This window comes from Octodon degus, unplaced genomic scaffold, assembly GCF_000260255.1.
Source record: "Octodon degus isolate 3935 unplaced genomic scaffold, OctDeg1.0 scaffold00302, whole genome shotgun sequence".
Classification (NCBI taxonomy): domain Eukaryota; kingdom Metazoa; phylum Chordata; class Mammalia; order Rodentia; family Octodontidae; genus Octodon; species Octodon degus.
The window spans coordinates 1,720,253-1,730,839 of record NW_004524878.1 but is presented as its reverse complement, the minus strand read 5'-3'; the positions used below and the strand labels follow the sequence as shown (position 1 = coordinate 1,730,839).

The 10,587-nt window shown below is 46.8% G+C and overlaps 1 protein-coding gene across 2 annotated transcripts in view; it reads left to right on the top strand.

Annotated features, from left to right (window-relative positions):
- Positions 1-10,050, top strand: part of Scube2 (signal peptide, CUB domain and EGF like domain containing 2) — a 63,557-nt gene extending 53,507 nt beyond the window's left edge. The window contains exons 15-18 of one of the 2 annotated variants that reach the window (XM_023707604.1): positions 625-822; positions 1,961-2,113; positions 7,003-7,082; positions 8,367-10,050. In XM_023707604.1, coding sequence (XP_023563372.1) covers positions 625-822; positions 1,961-2,113; positions 7,003-7,082; positions 8,367-8,519 — 584 coding nt within the window. In that variant the 3' untranslated portion in view covers positions 8,520-10,050. The remainder of the gene's footprint in view (positions 1-624; positions 823-1,960; positions 2,114-7,002; positions 7,083-8,366) is intronic. The other variant, XM_023707603.1, reaches the window with a different exon arrangement.
- Positions 10,051-10,587: the final 537 nt, after the last annotated feature.

Sequence of the window (10,587 nt, the reverse complement as noted above, 5' to 3'; positions counted from 1 at the left end):
CCAGTGCTGGGATTACAGGTGTGCGCTACCACACCCAGACTCCATCGTTGGCTCCATGCGCCCTGGGGGTGGGGCCAGCATGGCATGTGGGACCAGGGATCAAACCCAGGTCCCTCCACGTGCCAAAGCAGGCACTTAGTCTGTTGAGCTGTCTCACTGGCCCTAAAAATGGATTTTAATCTGAACAAGAAAATAGCAAAAAAAGATGTTTGGTTTTTTTTAATCCTCATCAAAGTTTTTGGTCAAATACTCCACTGAACAGTGAGTTCTGTTCCTTCTCCTTGGATAGACCTAGAAGTTCTGTCATGGGCTCTCTTGACACTTGGACTTATAAACCAAATATTGAAAACTAAATTTGTCCTTTTGTTTACTAATATGTGACCTTCGTGTCTCAGATTCATGAGAAAATGTTATCTCAGGAACTCAGGGGTGGACTCTTGTGGAGAATTCCTGTCTTTAGCCTCCCAAAGGAGGCCCAGCCCATTATAGGACAGCCTCACTCCAAGGAGAGTGTCATCTCTACCTCCATTCCTCGATGGCAGTAAGGAGCTGCCTTTCTCAGCCTTGACAGCAGCAGCCATGACAGTGTTGCACCTTCATAACCCATGGCATTTCCTTTTCCAGACAGGAGATGTGGAGGGGAGCTTGGTGACTTCACAGGATATATCGAATCCCCAAACTACCCAGGCAACTACCCAGCCAACACGGAGTGCACATGGACCATCAACCCACCCCCTAAGCGCCGCATTCTGATTGTGGTCCCCGAAATCTTCCTGCCCATAGAGGATGACTGTGGAGACTACCTGGTGATGCGGAAAACTTGTGCGTCTCCCCTGTGTATTTTTCCCCTTCTCAGGCCAGCCTACAAACCTTCCAAGCTGCTCCTGAGCTTTGAATGTGTGGAGTAGGCCTAGACTGTCACCCCATAGTAGAGCAGAGATGTGACATGAATTTATAGAGTTGCCAAGAAATAAAACTTAGACTAAAGTACACATGGAGGCCTCTTGCTGAGCCCCCGAGGTAGCGACCCTGTGGGCCAGTTTTCCTGTGTGTGCATGCTGGCTTGTTGGGCCCTTTTCCAGGGAATTCAGTGAATAGCAAGGCTTCTGCAGTACTGGCTCAAGACACTGCTTCCTCCTGGGTAGTGACTTGGCAACTGACCAAGGTCAAAAGCATGGTCTGGCCAAGAGGGGGCACCTCCTTCTACCCTGATGTGATCCAGTGACTGAAAGGGGATGCTGCCGTCCACATGGCTCAGCGGTGGTGCTGTGGGTGGGCCCGTCCCAGCGCACCTCCACTACCTTCATTGTCTTGAGCAGACAGCATGAGCCTCCTGCTCTGCAGCCTCCTCAGCCAGGAAAGTGGGGTGCATAACAGTTGCTACCTCTCAGGTAGGACAAAATAGGAGGACAAAATAGGTTCAGATTTGTAAAGCACTTAGAGCAACATGGCATATGGGGCCACCATAACTGTTGTTAGTGGCTGAAGGGTCCAAGGTCAGGTGAAGGTTTGGATTGTGACTGCACCACAGGCTGGCTGTGCTCCTGGCCAGTCCTCAGTCGCCCGTATGAGAGGTAAGCATTTGCTACCACTTGCTGTGGTATTCAGAGGATTAGTGGAGAAAAAGTACATAAAAAGCTCGAGTCTCAGGAAGCATGTAGTAAGTGGGAAGTAGTTATTATTAGAAAACAGTAACTCAGCTCTGGAAATGGGGGAACCCTCCCTTCAGCCCCTACTCTGGATGTGACACCCTGGGTGGGTGGGTGAGCCTCCCTTCACAGGGTGCACAGTCAGCAGCTGACTCTGTGTTGTCTCTAGGACGTGCCGCTCATAGGATGCTCATGGGGCCTGCAGAGCTCCTGAGTAATCTGCTCTCTGGTTTGAGTGTCTCAACAGATGAGCGGATGCCATCAGCCTGCTCAGCAGCCGGTCTTGACCCCGCCCCCACTTCCCTTGGCAGCTTCATCCAATTCGGTGACAACGTATGAAACCTGCCAGACCTACGAACGCCCCATCGCCTTCACCTCCAGGTCAAAGAAGCTGTGGATTCAGTTTAAGTCCAATGAAGGGAATAGCGCCAGAGGGTTCCAGGTCCCCTACGTGACCTATGATGGTAAGTGCTGCGGAGCTCCAGCCCCGCACATGCAGGGGTGGCTCTGCTCTGAACACAGCCAGCTCCCAAGCCAGCTGGCCAATTACTGGCAAGGACGCCCACTCAGGAAGGCAGGCCGGGTGAGGGGAAAGCACATCACTGACTCACAAGTCACATCTTCAGCAGGCATTTGGGGACACTCACTAAGGATGAAAAGACATTTTAGAAAATACAATAAAAGTGAGCCTGGGGCTGGAGAGATGGCTCAGTGGTCTAAAGCACCTACTTAGAACAAGCTTGGCAAAGCATCGGGGACCGCGGTTCAATCCCCCAGCACCACATGCCAGCCAGCCTCGCCCCCTGGTGGGCTGAGCTGGCCACACACACCTCTCTCTCTCTCTCTCTCTCTCTCTCTCTCTCTCTCTCTCTCTCTCTCTCTCTCAAATAATAAATAAAAAAAAAAAAAAAAAAAAGTGAGCCTGGCTTGGTGGGTAGCACAGGCACTGGAGGCAGACAGCCCGGCCATTATCTCCTCTGTGACTTTGTGTACGTTGCTTCCCACCTCTGAGCCTCACTTTCTTCCCCTCTTTTCTGCCTCCTCCTCCTCTCCTGGCCGCCTCCAAGGCCTCACCCCTGCTGAGCACACTCTCTACCACTGACCTGCAGCTCCAGGAAAGCCTTTTCTTACTGCTTGATGAAGATAAGCATTAGACTTAATGGGAGAGTTCCTCAAGGACTCTGTACGATGCCTGGCACATAGTAATTACTCAATAAATCTCAGTTTCTTATGGTTCTGGCCTTTATGATATGGAATCCTGAAGAAAGAAAAACAACCTGAGTTCATTTGCTTGCTCTTAAATAAAAAGGGTGGGCCTGGGGCCTTCTGAGGCCTTGGAGCCCTGTCTAGCTTTGAGAGTTGGTTGGCAAACATTTATCAAGAGCATAAAATGAACTGAACCGTGTCCTGGAGGACCTCATAACCCCTCCAGTGGAGAAAGAGTCATCTGTCCATTCATGAACTTACTCATCTACCCAACAGATATTTAGTGAGTCTCTACTATTCCAGGCTTACCACCAAATTCTGGTGACAGTGTGGCGAGAGACAGGAACACAGAAATGCATATGCTGTCATGGTACTTGTACAGTCCATGGACAAAGCACTGTGTGAGCGCAGAAAGGGCAGTAGTTACGCTGTGTGGGCTTTTGAGAGGAACAGAACAGCATATTAATAGTGCTAGCGCTGGAAGTCTTGGAAGAGCAGGTTTCAGCCAGGGGTGAGGTGGGAGGCAGAAATGGAGAGGAAGAGCATTCAGGAAGAATGAATGACATGGCCAAGGGATGGAGTGCCCAGGCCGAGAGCAGGGCTGAGCATTGAGAGGGGACTGGAGGGGGCAGGGATGACTGGGAGGAGCCCTGAGCCACAGGCTCAGAAGGGCAGATGTTTTGGGCAAAGTGACAAAATTAGATGTTTAGAAAGACAGCACTCCGTGTCTGCCCTAAAACAAACTTCACATAGTGTATTTCAAACATGACAAAAGCTAGGAGCACTAGCCCAAACACCAAAGACACTCAGTGTCGAACTCTGAGGCTGCACTCACAAGGCTTCCTGGTGGCTCTGCTATGGCAGGCACGGAGCCCAGCTGCCCTTCTGGAAGTGGCCACCTACCTAGCAGTCTCTTCTCTCCAGACACTGAGGCTCCAGAATAAGTGTCACCAAAACTCATGCACCTCGGTGTGGCTTTCCTCATCTCTGCCTTTGGGATGCATACAGTTGTCTTGATTTTTCTTTTTATCAAGAAGTTAACCGTCTTAGCTTGGGCAAGTTATATGTAACCCTGGTTAGGCTCCTGTGAGTGTCTTGCCTGTGTTACAGTTGACAACTGCTACTTTGGCTCCTCAGGCTTTCACTTGAGTCTGATTTTAGAGCACATATTTCAAGTGTGACATCTGCTTTCTAATCCCAGAAATTATATTTAAAACATGGGGTGAGGCCAATACAGACAGGCCAACCAACTGCTGGAGAAGATGAAAATGGCACTTGTGGCCAACTGGTACTGAGTAGCCCTGAGTGTCACTGAATGCCACAGCAGCTTTTCCCACGTTCTTCAGTCCTGGGGATTGAATTTAGGGCCATATCCGTGCCAATTCAGTAGCTCCTACTACCTAATCTATACCCCCAACCCCCAGGTCTTTTTAATTTCATTTCATATCGATACAGTCTTACTAAATTGCCTAATCTAGCCTCACACTTAGCAGTCTTCCTATCTCAGTCTCCTGAGTAGCTAGCATTACAGCCATGTACTGCTATCCCCAGCTCAAAGAACCTCTTTTTTTTTGGGGGGGGGGACGAGGGATTGGACTTGTCAAAGAACCTCTTAATCATACATTCCTCACAGTCCCCCCATGAAGTAGATGCAGATACTTCCTGATTCTACATGACTGGCCACTCGAGTTTAGAAATGTAACTAGCCCAAAATTATAGTGTGTGGGCCGGTGAGATAGCTCAGTGGTCTAAAGTGCCTGCCTAGGCAACCTTAGGCAAGATTGGGACCATGCTGCACCAGCCCCACCCCCAGGCTAGGCTGAGCCAGCCACAAAAAAAAAAAAAAAAAAAAAAAATCACAGTGTGACAAAGTGGCAGAGCTGGGACCAACCCAGGTCTTTGGAACTCCAGAGCCTTGCACTGGAGCAAGAGGGGAGACACAGTAGCTCTTGGGAGCAGAGGGAACACTTTTTAAGAGGCAGCAATCGGCAAGCATCTGGAGTATTGGTGGCGAACTGCAGTCTCTGTTTTCAATTACCTCAGAACAGCATTCTGCGTGTCTGACAGGAGCCAGGTCTCCGAGGTAGAACCTATAGCAGAGGGATCCAAGGCAAAAAGTAAATGAAAACTTGCACCCTTGTTCATATTTTATGTTCAGTAAGGCTGAGGAGAAAGACATCCCAATAATAGAGTAGCGAGGATACTATGCATGCATTAATTAGTAATTATGACTGTTATAGGTTTAATTTCCATGTATCTTCTCTTAACTGAGAGAAACTTTTTAAGAGCTTCTTCCATCCAGTTTCAATGATCTCATAATTTGTGTGGCTTTGTCGTGCATGATAGGCATACAAAGAGGCATTTTTAATGTGTCTGGGATCTGGAAAGGATTGTGCTTTGCATATGCTTGATTTGAATTATGAGTGTGGGGAACAGGCTAGACTTTGAGGGTGCGGGGACTGCATGTGGAAGATCACTGTGTGCACTGTGTTGATGGATAAGTCAGGATAAAAACTGCTGATGGGAAAGTGAACAGAGCCCATCTGCTCTCTGGCCAACCAAACTGTCCATCCCCAGCCCCATTTACATAAAGAAGAGGCTCGCTTGGTGGGCAAGAAGTCTGACTGTCTTCTAGAACATAACACAAGGGCGGATAATGTAAGGGGCATGATGGAGAGGACAAGCAAAGCTATTCGGCTGGGCATGCTTTGAAGAAGTTTTGCTGCGAGAGGGAGTGGAGAAGTGGGATGACTGCTGGCGGGAGAAAGGAGGTCGAGGGAGGGAGTTTTAAGATCAGCAACACCAGCGCAAGTTTGCATGACAATGGGAAAGACCAGAGCAGAGAATACTCTATCATGTCGGAAAGAAAACACAAATGTACTGGCCCAGTTACCTGTGATGTGGTGAGGGAAGACGAGTCTAGAGCTGAGTGCTTCCTGGATGCACACAGGGAAGAGGAGACAGACAGGTGATGGGGTTCCCCGCTGATGGCTTCTCAGGACTGGAATGGCCACTGCTGAGAGCAGCCCCAGGAAGACATGGAGCAGAACGTTGTGAAAATCCAATAGCAAGCTTAAAAAATGGTAAACTATATGCCTACAAAATATGTCCTTCATTAACTTCTCTCTAGAAGAAACAAAGAATTGAAAAAAATCAGGCACCCACATTCAAAGACCCACTCCAAAAATTGGCATCTGAGATGAATACACACTTTTCAGATGAAGAACTACAAATGGCAAATATATGAAAACATGTTCAGTATCATTGGTCATTTGCTAAATGCAAATTAAAACAACACTGAGACTCCATCTCACCCCAGCAAGAATAGCTAACATCAAGAAGTCAACCAGTAACAAATGCTGGAGGTGCTGTGGGAGAAGAGGAGCCCTTCTCCACTGTTGGTGGGAGTGTAGGATGGTGTGATCACTGTGGAAATCAATGTGGAGATGCCTCAAAAAACTAGGATTAGAGGTCCCACTCGAGCCAGCTATCCCCCTCCTCGGTATCTTCCCAGAAGAGCTGAAAACATCATACTACAGTGACATAGGTGAAGCTGTTTATAGCAGCACAATTTGTCATAGCTGAATCCTGGAAACAACCCAAAGGCCAATCAACTGAGGAATGGATAAAAAAGACTGGTATTTATATACAATGGAGTATTACTCAGCTATAAAGAAAGATAACTTGAGGTTTTTTATAGGTAAATAGATGCAACTAGAGACCATACTCATACGTAAAATAAATCAAACTCACATTAAACATATTGTCTCCCTCGTATAAGAACTGAAAGGGTAAATAATCTAACAGGTATAATAGCTATTGTGAAGGGAAAGAAACTGCTCAAAAGAAAAGAAAAACTGGGGTGCAGGAAAGGAGAAAATACACACACACACACGCACACAAACACAAGATAGCTAAGATAATTGTACTGCTAATTTCTATTAGTTTATCGAAAGAAACAGTTAATGCTTACATTGTTTGATCAGTTTTACATGCCAGTATCTGGTAATCTGAGCAGGAACTTTGAAGATAACAATATAATAACCACTGTTAATTTCCTACCATCTTGTTTTAAAATACTGTATTGTTTTTAATCGTTTCCTTTTCATTCTCTTTAAAATTTAAAATACATCCTTTATTCCAACAGAAGACTACCAGGAACTCATAGAAGATATAGTTCGAGACGGCAGGCTCTATGCATCTGAGAACCATCAGGAAATACTGAAGGTGAGTCCTGCCTCAGGGGCATGTGGGAGTATCCAGAGCTCCCCAGCACCCTGGGAGAAGGCCCTCCTGCCCCATCCTGCCACCTTTTAGACCTCAAACCTGCCCCCAGCCAACCTCAGACATTCTCCAGTCTTTTTATTTTTTTAAAAAAGGTTTTATCTTTTGTCAAGTGAAATTATATTTTTTAATTTGGAAATTTGTAGAAGGGCAAGGTCAAGGGGACTTGCTTATAAACCCAAGCCAGTGCCACATAATGTTTTCATATTAATTGCAAGCAGTAGAGGACATGTGGCTCCTTATTTATCCCCCAAATTTTAGACATATAATTAGCAACAAATGATTGCCATAGCACTAACCCTATAAATATTCCCCAAATTCCTATGTGGCATCTCATCTGGTTAAGGGAAAACAGATTTTTACATATTAAATTTTCTTTTAAAAAGTATTACAGATGGGCTGGGGAGATAGCTCAGTGGTCTACATGCCTACCTGGAAAGCACAAAGACCCGGGTTCAATGCACAATACCACATGCTGTGCTGGCCCTGAAACCCCCAGTGCTGTGCTGGCCACTGAAACTTGGTGTGGTGGCACATGCCTATAATCTTATCACTGGGGACGCTGAGACAGGAGGATCACTGAGTCTGAACTGTGTAGCAAGACGCTATGCCAAATAAATAAATAAATAAATAAATAAATAATTTTTTTTTAAAGTCATGTAGATGAGCTAAGAGGCTGAGGCAAGAGGATTGCAAGTTTGAGCCTAATCTGGGTGACTTAGCAACTTAGTGAAATCCTGTCTCAAAAAAGGACTAGGGCTCTCTGCCTCATCTCCCGCAAGAATGAAGACCATTCTTAGCAATCAGACTGTCGACATTCCAGAAAATGTAGACATCACTCTGAAAGGATGCAGTTATTGTGAAGGGCCCCAGAAGAATCCTGTGAGGGACTTCAACCACATCAATGTGGAACTCAGTCTCCTTGGGAAAAAAAAGAAGGGGCTCTGGGTTGACAAATGGTGGGGGGAAAAGGACTGGGAATTTAGCTCAGTATGCTGGTTCTAGGTTTATTTCCCACCCACCGCACAAAAAGTAATGCATACTTATTACAGATAATTGGGAAAAATGAAAACTGGGAAGCAGATAAAAATCAGAGGAAACAATTTTCACAAAGTGTTTTTCAGTTAATCAACCTACTGCCTAACACTGGATCATTATAGTTCCATTGGCAAAATGTCAGAATGTTTAAGTATTTTGGCGTGGTAACAAAAATTCTCTTCTCTTTAGGATAAGAAACTGATCAAGGCTCTGTTTGATGTCTTGGCCCACCCCCAGAACTATTTCAAGTACACAGCCCAGGAGTCCCGAGAGATGTTTCCAAGATCCTTCATCCGGTTGCTGCGTTCCAAAGTGTCCAGGTTTCTGAGGCCTTACAAATGAAGCGCCCACGTGCCGCTCAGTACAGACGTTCCACTGTGGGCTGGTAGGACAGAGCCAGCTGCCCTCTGCAAGCCGGGGTGCAGCTCGTCGCTGCCTCCAGTATCAGTGACTCGCTAGAGTTCAATTTTATAGATAATACAGCTATTTTGGTAAACTGAACTTGGTTTTTCTTTGCCACCATTGTGGAGTGGACTGAACCTGGCTCTGAGCGGCCCTGGCCTCTCACTGCTGGGGACAGACATCTTGGAGGCAGGGAGGGCTTCCGAGCTGGACTTTAGACAGTGCAGGTGAGACTCACCTGTCCTTCTGGGTTCCCACTCTTGCTCCAGGACTGTGGTATAGAGGAGACCATGGAAGGGGTTGCTTTGTCTGATGCTTCAGCTTCTTCAGTCCCTGTGCAGGCTCTGACCCAGCAGCACAGGCCAGGAGGGAGGTGGGGAGCCCTCCAGGGCCATCGTCTGCACTGAGACAGGCTAGGTCTCTGGCTCCCCACAGCCTTCCCCACCCCACATGGTCTGTGTGATCCCAGGGGCTAGAGTTGTAAGCAGTCATTTTTTAAGTCATTAAAAAATATTGAAAACAAGGAATAGGAGAAAAACCTAGGCTCTTCTGCTGACGTGAAGCGTGCAACCTGCTGCCTGCCTTTCTAATTGCCCTTGGAACCCTTCAGCCAATGCACAGAACTGGGGCTCAAACCTCTAGACATAGCCAAGTGCTGCATTTGGGCTTGAAGCTCGAGTTGGACATGATCTCAAGGGGGTTGAAAATCATCCACCATCACAAGAGGGATATTCCAACCCCAAGTCAGTACTGCCAAAGGTCCTATTTTTGCCAGGTGCTTCCTGCCACGGGGGCCAAGGTCCAGATGATGCCCAACTGGTCTCTTGGGCTTCCTTCCCCACCCTCCAAGGACAGAGCAGGCTCTGCTTGGAGGATCTGGGTGGGCAGCGCCGCCAGGGAAGCGCTTGTTGTCTGGTGGCCGTGCCCCTGGCAGGAGCAGCTGTGTACTGCCATCCCCGTGTCATCTCACTTTGGTTAGCACAAGGGCACCTCACAATCAGTCTCTCTGGTATAAACTTGAATTTCCAATGTTACTGAGTTTTCCAACATTCAAACCCCTAGGCAAAGTCTCATTATAATGGATTAAAAGAAATCCTATCAACAAGCTGCCACTTCCCTAAGGGAAGGACTGACCACGTAGCCACTGTGTCTTGTGATTTCTATTTCAATTCACACAATCGATTCTCTACACCAAAGTACTAAAAAAAAGTTTAAGAAGTATTTTTAAGAAGACAGTCTATTTCATTGTTTTTGAACTTGCTTTCCACCTCAGTGGATTTTTAAAAAATTCATTTAAGAACACCAATGTTTTAAAGTCCTAATGAGAGTTTTATTCTTTATTAGGAATGCTCCTAAATGCCCATTTTCAGGTTTCTCTTCAAAAGTTTAAATGTCTTCACTAAAAAATAAATCACTGAAACAAACATTTGCAATTTGTTATGCTGGAGCTTCTAACTGCATCTAGCTATTAGGTGAAAATAACCCACATCAACAACTGGACTGATGTTGAAGGGACAGGCAGGCTACAACCCCATCTCACCCCAGCATAACAGTAACCAAGTGTTTATAGAGCACAAATGCATCGCTGGTTCCACAGGAAGGTGGGCATGGTGCAGGCTTGCAAGGGGAGGCTGCTCAGACCTGGTCACTGTAGAGCCTTCTCCAACAGCAAAGATGATTCCTAGTTGCTTGAGCAATTGGTGAATGGAGCAGGAGAGGTTTGGGACATATCACAGTTTTAGAACATATCCTCAAATTCTTTGATACATTCTTTCCAAAGAAAGTTGGAGGCCATGTGCCCTCCTCTTGAATCTAGGCACTGTGACCGTTGGGTTGATAGAATACAACAGGATTAATGCTTTGCCAGCTTCCAGGCCTGTAGTCCTACGATAGCAGCAGCTTCTGCTTCGTCTCCATCACTCACGCTTGGAGCTCCATCACTAAGCACTGACAGAGCCCCAGCAGCCTGGGGAGAACCTCATCCTTGCCCCACAGGCCTACCTGTCTA